Source organism: Thalassophryne amazonica, chromosome 8 (assembly GCF_902500255.1).
Source record: "Thalassophryne amazonica chromosome 8, fThaAma1.1, whole genome shotgun sequence".
Classification (NCBI taxonomy): Eukaryota; Metazoa; Chordata; class Actinopteri; order Batrachoidiformes; family Batrachoididae; genus Thalassophryne; species Thalassophryne amazonica.
In genome coordinates, this window is record NC_047110.1 from 21263939 (window position 1) to 21281439 (window position 17501).

At 42.2% G+C, this 17501-nt stretch overlaps 1 protein-coding gene across 1 annotated transcript in view; it reads left to right on the forward strand.

Annotated features, from left to right (window-relative positions):
* The window catches only part of borcs5 (BLOC-1 related complex subunit 5), a 29059-nt gene extending 11923 nt beyond the window's left edge, over positions 1 to 17136 (forward strand). The window contains exon 4 of the mRNA XM_034175842.1: positions 16455 to 17136. Coding sequence (XP_034031733.1) covers positions 16455 to 16688 — 234 coding nt within the window. The 3' untranslated portion in view covers positions 16689 to 17136. The remainder of the gene's footprint in view (positions 1 to 16454) is intronic.
* Positions 17137 to 17501: the final 365 nt, after the last annotated feature.

Consider the following 17501-nt stretch of genomic DNA (forward strand, 5'->3'; position numbering starts at 1 on the left):
AATATCACCATTTCCCTCAAATATTGTTCACAAACCAGTCTAAATCTGTGATAGTGAGCACTTCTCCTTTGCTGAGATAATCCATCCCACCTCACAGGTGTGCCATATCAAGATGCTGATTAGACACCATGATTAGTGCACAGGTGTGCCTTAGACTGCCCACAATAAAAGGCCACTCTGAAAGGTGCAGTTTTGTTTTATTGGGGGGGATACCAGTCAGTATCTGGTGTGACCACCATTTGCCTCATGCAGTGCAACACATCTCCTTCGCATAGAGTTGATCAGGTTGTCAACTGTGGCCTGTGGAATGTTGGTCCACTCCTCTTCAATGGCTGTGCGAAGTTGCTGGATATTGGCAGGAACTGGTACACGTTGTCGTATACGCCGGTCCAGAGCATCCCAAACATGCTCAATGTGTGACATGTCCGGTGAGTATGCCGGCCATGCAAGAACTGGGACATTTTCAGCTTCCAAGAATTGTGTACAGATCCTTGCAACATGGGGCCGTGCATTATCCTGCTGCAACATGAGGTGATATTCTTGGATGTATGGCACCACAATGGGCCTCAGGATCTCGTCACGGTATCTCTGTGCATTCAAAATGCCATCAATAAAATGCACCTGTGTTCTTCGTCCATAACAGACGCCTGCCCATACCATAACCCCACCACCACCATGGGCCACTCGATCCACAACATTGACATCAGAAAACCGCTCACCCACACGACGCCACACACGCTGTCTGCCATCTGCCCTGAACAGTGTGAACCGGGATTCATCCGTGAAGAGAACACCTCTCCAGTGTGCCAAACACCAGCGAATGTGAGCATTTCCCCACTCAAGTCAGTTACGACGACGAACTGGAGTCAGGTTGAGACCCCGATGAGGACGATGAGCATGCAAATGCGCTTCTCTGAGATGGTTTCTGACAGTTTGTGCAGAAATTCTTTGGTTATGCAAACTGATTGTTTCAGCAGCTGTCCGAGTGGCTGGTCTCAGACGATCTTGGAGGTGAACATGCTGGATGTGGAGGTCCTGGGCTGGTGTGGTTACACGTGGTCTGCGGTTGTGAGGCTGGTTGGATGTGCTGCCAAATTCTCTGAAACGCCTTTGGAGACGGCTTATGGTAGAGAAATGAACATTCAATACACGAGCAACAGCTCTGGTTGACATTCCTGCTGTCAGCATGCCAATTGCATGCTCCCTCAAATCTTGCGACATCTGTGGCATTGTGCTGTGTGATAAAACTGCACCTTTCAGAGTGGCCTTTTATTATGGGCAGTCTAAGGCACACCTGTGCACTAATCTGGTCTATTTGAAGAGTTTCAGTCAGGTTTTAGAATTCATCATAGTACAGAAACAGCATTAGTGAAGGTTACAAATGATCCTCTTATGGCCTCAGACAGTGGACTCATCTCTGTGCTTGTTCTGTTAGACCTCAGTGCTGCTTTTGATACTGTTGACCATAAAATTTTATTACAGAGATTAGAGCATGCCATAGGTATTAAAGGCACTGCGCTGCGGTGGTTTGAATCATATTTATCTAATAGATTACAATTTGTTCATGTAAATGGGGAATCTTCTTCACAGACTAATGTTAATTATGGAGTTCCACAAGGTTCTGTGCTAGGACCAATTTTAATCACTTTATACATGCTTCCCTTAGGCAGTATTATTAGACGGCATTGCTTAAATTTTCATTGTTACGCAGACGATACCCAGCTTTATCTATCCATGAAGCCAGAGGACACACACCAATTAGCTAAACTGCAGGATTGTCTTACAGACATAAGGACATGGATGACCTCTAATTTCCTGCTTTTAAACTCAGATAAAACTGAAGTTATTGTACTTGGCCCCACAAATCTTAGAAACATGGTGTCTAACCAGATCCTTACTCTGGATGGCATTACCCTGACCTCTAGTAATACTGTGAGAAATCTTGGAGTCATTTTTGATCAGGATATGTCATTCAAAGCGCATATTAAACAAATATGTAAGACTGCTTTTTTGCATTTATGCAGTATCTCTAAAATTAGAAAGGTCTTGTCTCAGAGTGATGCTGAAAAACTAATTCATGCATTTATTTCCTCTAGGCTGGACTATTGTAATTCATTATTATCAGGTTGTCCTAAAAGTTCCCTGAAAAGCCTTCAGTTAATTCAAAATGCTGCAGCTAGAGTACTGACGGGGACTAGAAGGAGAGAGCATATCTCACCCATATTGGCCTCTCTTCATTGGCTTCCTGTTAATTCTAGAATAGAATTTAAAATTCTTCTTCTTACTTATAAGGTTTTGAATAATCAGGTCCCATCTTATCTTAGGGACCTCATAGTACCATATCACCCCAATAGAGCGCTTCGCTCTCAGACTGCAGGCTTACTTGTAGTTCCTAGGGTTTGTAAGAGTAGAATGGGAGGCAGAGCCTTCAGCTTTCAGGCTCCTCTCCTGTGGAACCAGCTCCCAATTCGGATCAGGGAGACAGACACCCTCTCTAGTTTTAAGATTAGGCTTAAAACTTTCCTTTTTGCTAAAGCTTATAGTTAGGGCTGGATCGGGTGACCCTGAACCATCCCTTAGTTATGCTGCTATAGACTTAGACTGCTGGGGGGTTCCCATGATGCACTGAGTCTTTCTTTCTCTTTTTGCTCTGTATGCACCACTCTGCATTTAATCATTAGTGATTGATCTCTGCTCCCCTCCACAGCATGTCTTTTTCCTGGTTCTCTCCCTCAGCCCCAACCAGTCCCAGCAGAAGACTGCCCCTCCCTGAGCCTGGTTCTGCTGGAGGTTTCTTCCTGTTAAAAGGGAGTTTTTCCTTCCCACTGTGGCCAAGTGCTTGCTCATAGGGGGTCGTTTTGACCGTTGGGGTTTTTCATGGTTATTGTATGGCCTTGCCTTGCAATATGGAGCGCCTTGGGGCAACTGTTTGTTGTGATTTGGCGCTATATAAGAAAAAAGTTGATTGATTGATTGAATATTTGAGGGAAATGGTGATATTGTGTATGTGGAAAAAGTTTTAGATCTTTGAGTTCATCTCATACAAAATGGGAGCAAAACCAAAAGTGTTGCGTTTATATTTTTGTTGAGTGTGTATATATATATATATATATATATATATATATATATATAAAACGTGTGTGTGTATTTGGGCTGGGGAAGTTAACAAGTGATTATCGCGTTCACACATTAATTAAGGGCCACAATTATCGCGCATTACCGCAGGTTATTTTTTATTTGGAAAGTGCTTTGCTCACTGACGCTGAATCGACACACAGACAGGGTTGGGATGTTTGTCATCACGTCTCAAACAATGACAGCATTTCAGGTGGGCCTAAGACTACTGCAGCGCTCAGATGAAGTGGAACATAAAAGAACAGGAGGTGACCAAAAAAATTCAGAATGGTAGCGAACTCTTACTTGGATGTTTTCATTTTAAATCTCTTCCAGAAAACAGAGTTGGTAGAATCAACATTATTTGTAACCACTGAAAAGTTGAATTTTCTTATCACCGGAGTAATTCGAGTCTGAAGTAGCGCTTAAATGCAATACACACTGTTTATGCCAGCAAATCACCAGTGTTGCCACAGTTACATTGAAAAAGTAGTCCAATTACTGATTACTCCTTGAAAAAGTAAATTAGTTACTCTACTGATTACTCAATTTCAAAAGTAACTAAGTTAGATTACTAGTTATTTTATTAACTTTCAGCAGCTGCCAACAACACCCCCCACCACCCCAACATGAAAATGATAACCCATTTTGCCAATACTCATTTTATAGTCACCCTTTCTTGACTTCAATGAACATAAGTACTTCTTTTATATAAAATAAAATAAAGACAACTTTCTTGACCTCATATTTAACTGCTGACGGCACTGTAATAGTAAAACTTGCAATTTCTAACCTACATTGTTTATAAATGCAAGTATTAAATTCATTTTAACATTTTTCTAACATTTAAAATCTTTATAAACGTTTTAGCTATCGAAATTATTATTATTATTGTAAGTAGTATTAGTAGTAGTACTAGTAGTAGTAAAAAAAAAAAAAGGCTTCACAAGTGGACCTTTAAACTAGGGGTGTTGTGGGGGAGGAGCCCGTTCCCGCCCCCTTTCCAACTGGATTTGCCCCTGCTTTGGTGTTTGAGCACAAAGAATGGATAATGTTTATTTATGCAGAAAACACGACCAGATTGGCAGGCAAGGAATTTTTATCAGTGTTTTTTACGACATGTCGTCCTCACAAAGAGTTTAGATCCATTTGTTGGACAAAAAATATTAGTTGTTAACGCATCGTGGATCAGCTGTTTTTACTGAGGACACACAGAGCAGTTCAGAGTTTTAAATAAAAATGGGGAAAAAGAGCGTAAAAAATGTCTTTGTAAAGCTCAGTGCAGGTGTGCTGTCATCACCGTGCTTTGAGAGATGAGGACTGATTTTTCAACCCGGAGAGATTGCTGAAAACTGTGGATGAACAGCTCACAGCTTGCTGAAAGTGGGCAGTTCAGTTGAACCCCGACCCTCCTGTCCACGGGCCAAGGTTAATGCTGCAATCAACTTGCAGTGCAAAAATAATAGTAACACACAGTGACTTGGAAAAGTAACTTTCATCTAATTACTGATTTGGAAAGATTAACACGTTAGATTACTCGCTACTGAAAAAAAAAAAAAATCAGATTAGAGTAATGCGCCACTAAGTAAGTAAGTTATTAAGTACTGCGTTATCAGCATCACTGCAAATCACCCACTCAAACAAACAGTGGAGGGAGGCTGCGTGAGACTGCGTTAGATACAGTGTGTGGAAGAAGTATAGACAAACACAAGTAAGACAAGCTAATAAATGTCATGGTGAAGTGGAGAGCCACAAACTACAGGCCGACTGGTATTGTAGAAGATGTTGCTCTGAGGAACGTTCTTAGGATGAGCCTTCCTCAAGGCACACCATCAAAAGAAGAATACACGAGTTGTATGAAAAGCAGCACGCTACAAAAGTGACAGCGTTACAGTGTTGCTCTCAGTAGAGACTACTGGACATTGTTGGGTAAGCGCCGTATTTGTTTAGGCAGTAGCTATTCGTACATAGCCATAATTGTATTGTGAAATTCTATCAGTATGTAGCGTCTCTCTCATTGGTCAATATACAGTAGTGTTCAGAATAATAGTAGTGCTATGTGACTAAAAAGATTAATCCAGGTTTTGAGTATATTTCTTATTGTTACATGGGAAACAAGGTACCAGTAGATTCAGTAGATTCTCACAAATCCAACAAGACCAAGCATTCATGATATGCACACTCTTAAGGCTATGAAATTGGGCTATTAGTAAAAAAAAAAGTAGAAAAGGGGGTGTTAACAATAATAGTTGTGTGGCATTCAGTCAGTGAGTTCGTCAGTTTTGTGGAACAAACAGGTGTGAATCAGGTGTCCCCTATTTAAGGATGAAGCCAGCACCTGTTGAACATGCTTTTTTCTCTTTGAAAGCCTGAGGAAAATGGGACGTTCAAGACATTGTTCAGAAGAACAGCATAGTTTGATTAAAAAGTTGTTTGGAGAGGGGAAAACTTATACGCAGGTGCAAAAAATTATAGGCTGTTCATCAACAATGATCTCCAATGCTTTAAAATGGACAAAAAACCAGAGACGCGTGGTAGAAAACAGAAAACAACCATCAAAATGGATAGAAGAATAACCAGAATGGCAAAGGCTCACCCATTGATCAGCTCCAGGATGATCAAAGACAGTCTGGAGTTACCTGTAAGTGCTGTGACAGTTAGAAGACGCCTGTGTGAAGCTAATTTATTTGCAAGAATCCCCCACAAAGTCCCTCTGTTAAATAAAATCTCAATCTCAGTCTCAATCTCAATCGCAATTTATTTATAAAGCACTTTAAAATGCACCAACAACCAAAGCGCTGTACACAACAAAAACAGGCAAGTTAAAATAAATAAATAAATAAATAAATAAAAAGCTACAGTTAAAAGCAGAAACACTACAAAAAAAATAAATAAAAAAAAAAAAGTGTAAACCTGCGTTAAAAGCCAAAGAGAAAAAATGTGCTTTAAGAGACGATTTAAAAGCAGAGAGAGAATCAGCCTGCCTAATGTGCAAATATTATGCAATTATGCAAATATAATGTGCAAATATAATATAAAAGAAGAGGTTACAATTTGCCAAGGAACACATCAACTGGCATAAAGAGAAATGGAGGAATATTTTGTGGACTGATCAGAGTAAAATTGTTCTTTTTGGGTCCAAGGGCCACAGACAGTTTGTGAGACGACCCCCAAACTCTGAATTCAAGCTGCAGTTCACAGTGAAGACAGTGAAGCATGGTGGTGCAAGCATCATGATATGGGCATGTTTCTCCTACTATGGTGCTGGGCCTATATATCGCATACCAGGTATCATGGATCAGTCTGGATATGTCAAAATACTTAAAGAGGTCATGTTGCCTTATGCTGAAGAGGACATGCCCTTGAAATGGGTGTTTCAACAAGACAATGACCCCAAGCACACTAGTAACTGAGCAAAATCTTGGTTCCAAACCAACAAAATGAATGTTTTGGAGTGGCCTGCCCAATTCCCGGACCTACACTCAACAAAAATATAAATGCAACACTTTTGGTTTTGCTCCCATTTTGTATGAGATGAACTCAAAGATCTAAACCTTTTTCCACATACACAAATCTGTGATAGTGAGCACTTCTCCTTTGCTGAGATAATCCATCCCACCTCACAGGTGTGCCATATCAAGATGCTGATTAGACACCATGATTAGTGCACAGGTGTGCCTTAGACTGTCCATAATAAAAGGCCACTCTGAAAGGTGCAGTTTTGTTTTATTGGGGGGGATACCAGTCAGTATCTGGTGTGACCACCATTTGCCTCATGCAGTGCAACACATCTCCAGTGTGTTGCACTGCATGAGCTGTTGCTCGTGTATTGAATCTTCATTTCTCTACCATAAGCTGTTTCCAAAGGCGTTTCAGAGAATTTTGCAGTACATCCAACCAGCCTCACAACCGCAGACCACGTGTAACCACACCAGCCCAGGACCTCCACATCCAGCATGTTCACCTCCAAGATCGTCTGAGACCAGCCACTCGGACAGCTGCTGAAACAATCGCTTTGCATAACCAAGAATTTCTGCACAAACTGTCAGAAACCGTCTCAGGGAAGCTCATCTGCATGCTTGTCGTCCTCATCGGGGTCTCGACCTGACTCCAGTTCGTCGTCGTAACTGACTTGAGTGGGCAAATGCTCACATTCACTGGCGTTTGGCATGTTGGAGAGGTGTTCTCTTCATGGGTGAATCCCGGTTCACACTGTTCAGGGCAGATGGCAGACAGCGTGTGTGGCGTCATGTGGGTGAGCGGTTTTCTGATGTCAGTGTTGTGGATCGAGTGGCCCATGGTGGTGGTGGGGTTATGGTATGGGCAGGCGTCTGTTATGGACGAAGAACACAGGTGCATTTTATTGATGGCATTTTGAATGCACAGAGATACCGTGACGAGATCCTGAGGCCCATTGTTGTGCCATACATCCAAGAACATCACCTCATGTTGCAGCAGGATAATGCATGGCCCCATGTTGCAAGGATCTGTACACAATTCTTGGAAGCTGAAAATGTCCCAGTTCTTGCATGACCGGCATACTCAGCGGACATGTCACCCATTGAGCATGTTTGGGATGCTCTGGAGCTCAAATGAAGAAATCAAGATCTTTAACCATTTTTTATCGTATTTGCCCTTCGGAAAGCCCAGGCCCAAGTACCAGCCCACATCCTTTTTTGGATAAAGTTGGTTGAATGCCCACCTGAATTTAAATTAAATTACATTAAATACATTTAAAGAGTGAGAAAAGGACAAAAATGAACACAGGTGAATTATTTGTGATATATTTTTTACTTGTGATGAAATTAGACATTTTCTTGAAATTGGCATTCTGAAGTACATGATATTGGCCATGCCTGTGCATCAGCCCACCCCCTTCAGAGAATATGAATGATAACACAAAAACTTTAATCAGTGAGAGCTTGGAGTCTTTTGTGGTCGTTGTGGACGAGGCTCTCTGATGGTAAAGCTGCCACTGAATATGTCTTGAACTTTATTTACATCAGTTATGAAGAAATACAAACAGTATGGCACTCCATGGTAAATCTGCATGGAGTAGACAGTTGTCAATCAATCAATCAATTTTTTTATATAGCGCCAAATCACAACAAACAGCCGCCCCAAGGCGCTTTATATTGTAAGGCAAGGCCATACAATAATTATGTAAAACCCCAACGGTCAAAACGACCCCCTGTGAGCAAGCACTTGGCTACAGTGGGAAGGAAAAACTCCCTTTTAACAGGAAGAAACCTCCAGCAGAACCAGGCTCAGGGAGGGGCAGTCTTCTGCTGGGACTGGTTGGGGCTGAGGGAGAGAACCAGGAAAAAGACATGCTGTGGAGGGGAGCAGAGATCGATCACTAATGATTAAATGCAGAGTGGTGCATACAGAGCAAAAAGAGAAAGAAACAGTGCATCATGGGAACCCCCCAGCAGTCTACGTCTATAGCAGCATAACTAAGGGATGGTTCAGGGTCACCTGATCCAGCCCTAACTACAAGCTTTAGCAAAAAGGAAAGTTTTAAGCCTAATCTTAAAAGTAGAGAGGGTGTCTGCCTCCCTGATCTGAATTGGGAGCTGGTTCCACAGGAGAGGAGCCTGAAAGCTGAAGGCTCTGCCTCCCATTCTACTCTTACAAACCCTAGGAACTACAAGTAAGCCTGCAGTCTGAGAGCGAAGCGCTCTATTGGGGTGATATGGTACTACGAGGTCCCTAAGATAAGATGGGACCTGATTATTCAAAACCTTATAAGTAAGAAGAAGAATTTTAAATTCTATTCTAGAATTAACAGGAAGCCAATGAAGAGAGGCCAATATGGGTGAGATATGCTCTCTCCTTCTAGTCCCCGTCAGTACTCTAGCTGCAGCATTTTGAATTAACTGAAGGCTTTTTAGGGAACTTTTAGGACAACCTGATAATAATGAATTACAATAGTCCAGCCTAGAGGAAATAAAGGCAGTTTTTGACTCAGTTGTCAAAAACTGAGTGAGTGTGCAAGAAGGAGAAGAGTGAAGAAAGACACCCAGACAACCCAGAAGAACTTATAGGCTTATGTGGCTGTGATTGGAGAAATTGTGCACAGTGCAAATTTTTGCGTTTTGCGTCACCACTCTGAGCTTCATATTGGAGTAGAGCGGAGAAGGGTAATCTTTCACAAAAACAGAGTTGATCTGTTTCACAAAAACAGATCAACTCTAGGCTTGCATCTGAGATGCATCTTCTGGTAATTTGTAGCTGAACTTTCGGTCTTCTTTTTACGAAAATCCTCCTCTGTACCACTTCATCATGAAGCTGTATAACTGGTGATAGTCCCTCATCATCAGCATCAGCTATAACGTGCTTCCTCCTCAGATGCTCCTGCATCATCATTGTACTGCTGTTGAAGGCAAATTCTACCTTGCAGATTTTGCATTGCATGTTTTTTTCTTTAATTTGGTTAAAATATTCCCAAACTTTTGGACTTAACCTTTCCAGTGACATCATGGCTGACCCAGATTACCACTACTGCACATGTGCGTCAATGACAGAAAGGCAGCAAAAGGTACAGCGGCAGCTTTGAGAGAAAAACAAAGCTTAAAAAATACACAAATTAATCGGCCACGATTTTGATAATCTACGAATCGTGGCAGCCCTACTGTGTGTGTGTGTGTGTGTGTGTGTATATACACACACACACACACACACACACACACACACACTCAACAAAAATATAAATGCAACACTTTTGGTTTGCTCCCATTTTGTATGAGATGAACTCAAAGATCTAAAACCTTTTCCACATACACAATATCACCATTTCCCTCAAATATTGTTCACAAACCAGTCTAAATCTGTGATAGTGAGCACTTCTCCTTTGCTGAGATAATCCATCCCACCTCACAGGTGTGCCATATCAAGATGCTGATTAGACACCATGATTAGTGCACAGGTGTGCCTTAGACTGCCCACAATAAAAGGCCACTCTGAAAGGTGCAGTTTTGTTTTATTGGGGGGGGGGATACCAGTCAGTATCTGGTGTGACCACCATTTGCCTCATGCAGTGCAACACATCTCCTTCGCATAGAGTTGATCAGGTTGTCAACTGTGGCCTGTGGAATGTTGGTCCACTCCTCTTCAATGGCTGTGCGAAGTTGCTGGATATTGGCAGGAACTGGTACACGTTGTCGTATACGCCGGTCCAGAGCATCCCAAACATGCTCAATGTGTGACATGTCCGGTGAGTATGCCGGCCATGCAAGAACTGGGACATTTTCAGCTTCCAAGAATTGTGTACAGATCCTTGCAACATGGGGCCGTGCATTATCCTGCTGCAACATGAGGTGATGTTCTTGGATGTATGGCACAACAATGGGCCTCAGGATCTCGTCACGGTATCTCTGTGCATTCAAAATGCCATCAATAAAATGCACCTGTGTTCTTCGTCCATAACAGACGCCTGCCCATACCATAACCCCACCACCACCATGGGCCACTCGATCCACAACATTGACATCAGAAAACCGCTCACCCACACGACGCCACACACGCTGTCTGCCATCTGCCCTGAACAGTGTGAACTGGGATTCATCCGTGAAGAGAACACCTCTCCAGTGTGCCAAACACCAGCGAATGTGAGCATTTGCCCACTCAAGTCGGTTACGACGACGAACTGGAGTCAGGTTGAGACCCCGATGAGGACGATGAGCATGCAAATGAGCTTCTCTGAGATGGTTTCTGACAGTTTGTGCAGAAATTCTTTGGTTATGCAAACCGATTGTTTCAGCAGCTGTCCGAGTGGCTGGTCTCAGACGATCTTGGAGGTGAACATGCTGGATGTGGAGGTCCTGGGCTGGTGTGGTTACACGTGGTCTGCGGTTGTGAGGCTGGTTGGATGTGCTGCCAAATTCTCTGAAACGCCTTTGGAGACGGCTTATGGTAGAGAAATGAACATTCAATACACGAGCAACAGCTCTGGTTGACATTCCTGCTGTCAGCATGCCAATTGCACGCTCCCTCAAATCTTGCGACATCTGTGGCATTGTGCTGTGTGATAAAACTGCACCTTTCAGAGTGGCCTTTTATTATGGGCAGTCTAAGGCACACCTGTGCACTAATCTGGTCTATTTGAAGAGTTTCAGTCAGGTTTTAGAATTCATCATAGTACAGAAACAGCATTAGTGAGGGTTACAAATGATCTTCTTATGGCCTCAGACAGTGGACTCATCTCTGTGCTTGTTCTGTTAGACCTCAGTGCTGCTTTTGATACTGTTGACCATAAAATTTTATTACAGAGATTAGAGCATGCCATAGGTATTAAAGGCACTGCGCTGCGGTGGTTTGAATCATATTTATCTAATAGATTACAATTTGTTCATGTAAATGGGGAATCGTCTTCACAGACTAATGTTAATTATGGAGTTCCACAAGGTTCTGTGCTAGGACCAATTTTAATCACTTTATACATGCTTCCCTTAGGCAGTATTATTAGACGGCATTGCTTAAATTTTCATTGTTACGCAGATGATACCCAGCTTTATCTATCCATGAAGCCAGAGGACACACACCAATTAGCTAAACTGCAGGATTGTCTTACAGACATAAGGACATGGATGACCTCTAATTTCCTGCTTTTAACTCAGATAAAACTGAAGTTATTGTACTTGGCCCCACAAATCTTAGAAACATGGTGTCTAACCAGATCCTTACTCTGAATGGCATTACCCTGACCTCTAGTAATACTGTGAGAAATCTTGGAGTCATTTTTGATCAGGATATGTCATTCAAAGCGCATATTAAACAAATATGTAAGACTGCTTTTTTGCATTTACGCAATATCTCTAAAATTAGAAAGGTCTTGTCTCAGAGTGATGCTGAAAAACTAATTCATGCATTTATTTCCTCTAGGCTGGACTATTGTAATTCATTATTATTAGGTTGTCCTAAAAGTTCCCTGAAAAGCCTTCAGTTAATTCAAAATGCTGCAGCTAGAGTACTGACGGGGACTAGAAGGAGAGAGCATATCTCACCCATATTGGCCTCTCTTCATTGGCTTCCTGTTAATTCTAGAATAGAATTTAAAATTCTTCTTCTTACTTATAAGGTTTTGAATAATCAGGTCCCATCTTATCTTAGGGAATTCATAGTACCATATCACCCCAATAGAGCGCTTCGCTCTCAGACTGCAGGCTTACTTGTAGTTCCTAGGATTTGTAAGAGTAGAATGGGAGGCAGAGCCTTCAGCTTTCAGGCTCCTCTCCTGTGGAACCAGCTCCCAATTCGGATCAGGGAGACAGACATCCTCTCTAGTTTTAAGATTAGGCTTAAAACTTTCCTTTTTGCTAAAGCTTATAGTTAGGGCTGGATCGGGTGACCCTGAACCATCCCTTAGTTATGCTGCTATAGACTTAGACTGCTGGGGGGTTCCCATGATGCACTGAGTGTTTCTTTCTCTTTTTGCTCTGTATGCACCACTCTGCATTTAATCATTAGTGATTGATCTCTGCTCCCCTCCACAGCATGTCTTTTTCCTGGTTCTCTCCCTCAGCCCCAACCAGTCCCAGCAGAAGACTGCCCCTCCCTGAGCCTGGTTCTGCTGGAGGTTTCTTCCTGTTAAAAGGGAGTTTTTCCTTCCCACTGTCGCCAAGTGCTTGCTCACAGGGGGTTGTTTTGACCATTGGGGTTTTTACGTAATTATTGTATGGCCTTGCCTTACAATATAAAGCACCTTGGGGCAACCGTTTGTTGTGATTTGGCGCTATATAAATAAAATTGATTAATTGATTGATTGATAATCATGGTGTCTAATCAGCATCTTGATATGGCACACCTGTGAGGTGGGATGGATTATCTCAGCAAAGGAGAAGTGCTCACTATCACAGATTTAGACTGGTTTGTGAACAATATTTGAGGGAAATGGTGATATTGTGTATGTGGAAAAAGTTTTAGATCTTTGAGTTCATCTCATACAAAATGGGAGCAAAACCAAAAGTGTTGCGTTTATATTTTTGTTGTGTGTATATATATATATATATATATATATATATATATATATATATATATATATATAAAAAACGTGTGTGTGTATTTGGGCTGGGGAAGTTAAGTGATTATCGCGTTCACACATTAATTAAGGGCCACAATTATTGCGCATTACCGCAGGTTATTTTTTATTTGGAAAGTGCTTTGCTCACTGACGCTGAATAGACACACAGACAGGGTTGGGATGTTTGTCATCACGTCTCAAACAATGACAGCATTTCAGGTGGGCCTAAGACTACTGCAGCGCTCAGATGAAGTGGAACAGAAAAGAACAGGAGGTGACCAAAAAAATTCAGAATGGTAGCGAACTCTTACTTGGATGTTTAGAAATGGAGAAATGGAGAAATGGAGGAATATTTTGTGGACTGATCAGAGTAAAATTGTTCTTTTTGGGTCCAAGGGCCACAGACAGTTTGTGAGACGACCCCCAAACTCTGAATTCAAGCTGCAGTTCACAGTGAAGACAGTGAAGCATGGTGGTGCAAGCATCATGATATGGGCATGTTTCTCCTACTATGGTGCTGGGCCTATATATCACATACCAGGTATCATGGATCAGTCTGGATATGTCAAAATACTTGAAGAGGTCATGTTGCCTTATGCTGAAGAGGACATGCCCTTGAAATGGGTGTTTCAACAAGACAATGACCCCAAACACACTAGTAACTGAGCAAAATCTTGGTTCCAAACCAACAAAATGAATGTTTTGGAGTGGCCTGCCCAATTCCCGGACCTACACTCAACAAAAATATAAATGCAACACTTTTGGTTTTGCTCCCATTTTGTATGAGATGAACTCAAAGATCTAAACCTTTTTCCACATACACAAATCTGTGATAGTGAGCACTTCTCCTTTGCTGAGATAATCCATCCCACCTCACAGGTGTGCCATATCAAGATGCTGATTAGACACCATGATTAGTGCACAGGTGTGCCTTAGACTGTCCATAATAAAAGGCCACTCTGAAAGGTGCAGTTTTGTTTTATTGGGGGGGATACCAGTCAGTATCTGGTGTGACCACCATTTGCCTCATGCAGTGCAACACATCTCCAGTGTGTTGCACTGCATGAGCTGTTGCTCGTGTATTGAATGTTCATTTCTCTACCATAAGCTGTTTCCAAAGGCGTTTCAGAGAATTTTGCAGTACATCCAACAAGCCTCACAACCGCAGACCACATGTAACCACACCAGCCCAGGACCTCCACATCCAGCATGTTCACCTCCAAGATCGTCTGAGACCAGCCACTCGGACAGCTGCTGAAACAATCGCTTTGCATAACCAAAGAATTTCTGCACAAACTGTCAGAAACCGTCTCAGGGAAGCTCATCTGCATGCTTGTCGTCCTCATCGGGGTCTCGACCTGACTCCAGTTCGTCGTCGTAACTGACTTGAGTGGGCAAATGCTCACATTCACTGGCGTTTGGCATGTTGGAGAGGTGTTCTCTTCACGGGTGAATCCCGGTTCACACTGTTCAGGGCAGATGGCAGACAGCGTGTGTGGCGTCATGTGGGTGAGCGGTTTTCTGATGTCAATGTTGTGGATCGAGTGGCCCATGGTGGTGGTGGGGTTATGGTATGGGCAGGCGTCTGTTATGGACGAAGAACACAGGTGCATTTTATTGATGGCATTTTGAATGCACAGAGATACCGTGACGAGATCCTGAGGCCCATTGTTGTGCCATACATCCAAGAACATCACCTCATGTTGCAGCAGGATAATGCATGGCCCCATGTTGCAAGGATCTGTACACAATTCTTGGAAGCTGAAAATGTCCCAGTTCTTGCATGACCGGCATACTCACCGGACATGTCACCCATTGAGCATGTTTGGGATGCTCTGGACCGGCGTATACGACAGCGTGTACCAGTTCCTGCCAATATCCAGCAACTTTGCACAGCCATTGAAGAGGAGTGGACCAACATTCCACAGGCCACAATTGACAACCTGATCAACTCTATGCGAAGGAGATGTGTTGCACTGCATGAGGCAAATGGTGGTCACATCAGATACTGACTGGTATCCCCCCCAATAAAACAAAACTGCACCTTTCAGAGTGGCCTTTTATTGTGGGCAGTCTAAGGCACACCTGTGCACTAATCATGGTGTCTAATCAGCATCTTGGTATGGCACATCTGTGAGGTGGGATGGATTATCTCAGCAAAGGAGAAGTTCTCACTATCACAGATTTAGACTGGTTTGTGAACAATATTTGAGGGAAATGGTGATATTGTGTATGTGGAAAAAGTTTTAGATCTTTGAGTTCATCTCATACAAAATGGGAGCAAAACCAAAAGTGTTGCGTTTATATTTTTGTTGAGTGTAAATGCAATTGAGAACTTGTGGGGTGACATCAAAAAAGCTGTTTCTGAAGCAAAACCAAGAAATGTGAATGAATTGTGGAATGTTAAAGAATCTTGCAGTGGAATAACAGGTGAAAGGTGCCACAAGTTGGTTGACTCCAGGCCTCGCAGATGTGAAGAAATCATGAAAAACTGTGGTTATACAACTAAATACTAGTTTAGTGATTCACAGGATTGCTAAAAAAGCAGTTTGAACATAATAGTTTTGAGTTTGTAGCATCAACAGCAGATGCTGCTATTATTGTGAACACCCCCTTTTAGTTTTTTTTTTTTTACTAATAGCCCAATTTCATAGCCTTAAGAGAGTGCATATCATGAATGCTTGGTCTTGTTGGATTTGTGAGAATCTACTGAAATACTCAAAACCTGGATTAATCTTTTTAGTCACATAGCACTACTATTATTCTGAACACTACTGTAGGTCATGTGATCATGAGGCTACGTACTTGTGTATGTATTTACTTTTGATACATAGATTCCTAAACTGTGTTAACCACAACCACTAATGTTAACCATAACCACAACCCCTATGCCTAACCAGGCTGTGCTATGTACAAATAAAATTTGGAATTATTAATATGGTTATGTAGCCCTGCGACAGACTGGCCTCCTGTGTTTAAAGTGATTGCCAACCAAAAGTTATTGCACTTTTAGTATACAATACACTGCTTTTGAATTCACCATTGAATTTTTATGCATAACAGTGCGATTAATCACAGAAAAATCATGTGATTAATCACGATAAAAAAAATTTATTAGTTGCCCAGCACTAATACATCTGGATTCCATTAAGATAATAATAAAAGTCACTATTCAAGTGTTTGTGGAAGTGACTGTATTTTTACCCCTGTTCAGTCTGAGCGCCAAAACAACATGTAGTTTTAGTCCAAATGCAGTAAATGTCTTTTTTCCAGTCCTGGACATTTGTGAGTTTAACATGTTTTTCTTGTTCCTCGTCAGATGGACGTATCAGTGGAAACCTTGTTCAGCATAATGCAGGAGCGCCAGAAGCGCTACGCTAAATACGCCGAACAGATCCAAAAGGTCAATGAGATGTCAATGATCCTGAGGCGCATCCAGATGGGCATCGACCAGACGGTGCCACTGATGGAACGCCTTAACAACCTCCTGCCTGAGAGTGAGCGCCTGGAGCCCTTCAGCATGCGGCCCGACGGCGAGCCCGCCAACAAGTAGCCACTTTTAACAGACCGCAGACGCTTACAAGCCAAGTCCTCGTGTGCATGTAGTTCTCTGTAGAAGGGGACGTCGTAGTCTCTCCAGCTGCAGAGATGCAGGACATTTAAGAAATTTGTTTTATTTATTGATGGGGAATATTTGCAGTTCTGCTGTTCAGGCAGATACTGCCAAATATAATTGAGTGGAGTACTTCTGATGAGAATGTAGACTTTAAGGCCGTCCAGTTTTAACACAACACTGGACCTAAAGTAGTAGAGAAGCTCACATCTCTTCAAGACGGTTAACATGCTGTCAAAGCAGTTTCTCCACTATGTGTTTGATTGACTTTAAATGATCTCCAGAGACTTCAGAATGCAGTCCTGCAGACTCTCTGCCAATTTTAAACTCACATTAGTCTGAATTGTATGAAAGCAGCTCATCATTGTTCCTCCGTATCTGCTGTCATCGGATTTATCAAATGTCAGAGCGATTTGACAGTTTTCACTGAGGCAGCTTTATGACTCTTGATTTCAAATGAATATTTGTTGTTTTAAAATCATGTCTTTCATGTTGCTGTATTTTCACATACACTCCCTGTCCAAAAGTATTGGAACGGCAAGTATTAATATATTTGTTTTTGACGTAGACTGGCGATGTTTGTGTTTGAAATCAAAAAGTGAATGATGGGACCCAGAGATGTGAAATATGAAGCAAGGTTTGTGTGTTAATGAGGTATGTTCAGCCTAAAATCATGATTTCCGGGGACATGACTGTTCCTGCTTTTAACCTGACTACCGCCGTGTTAACTCACTGAAAACGTAACCTCGTTTG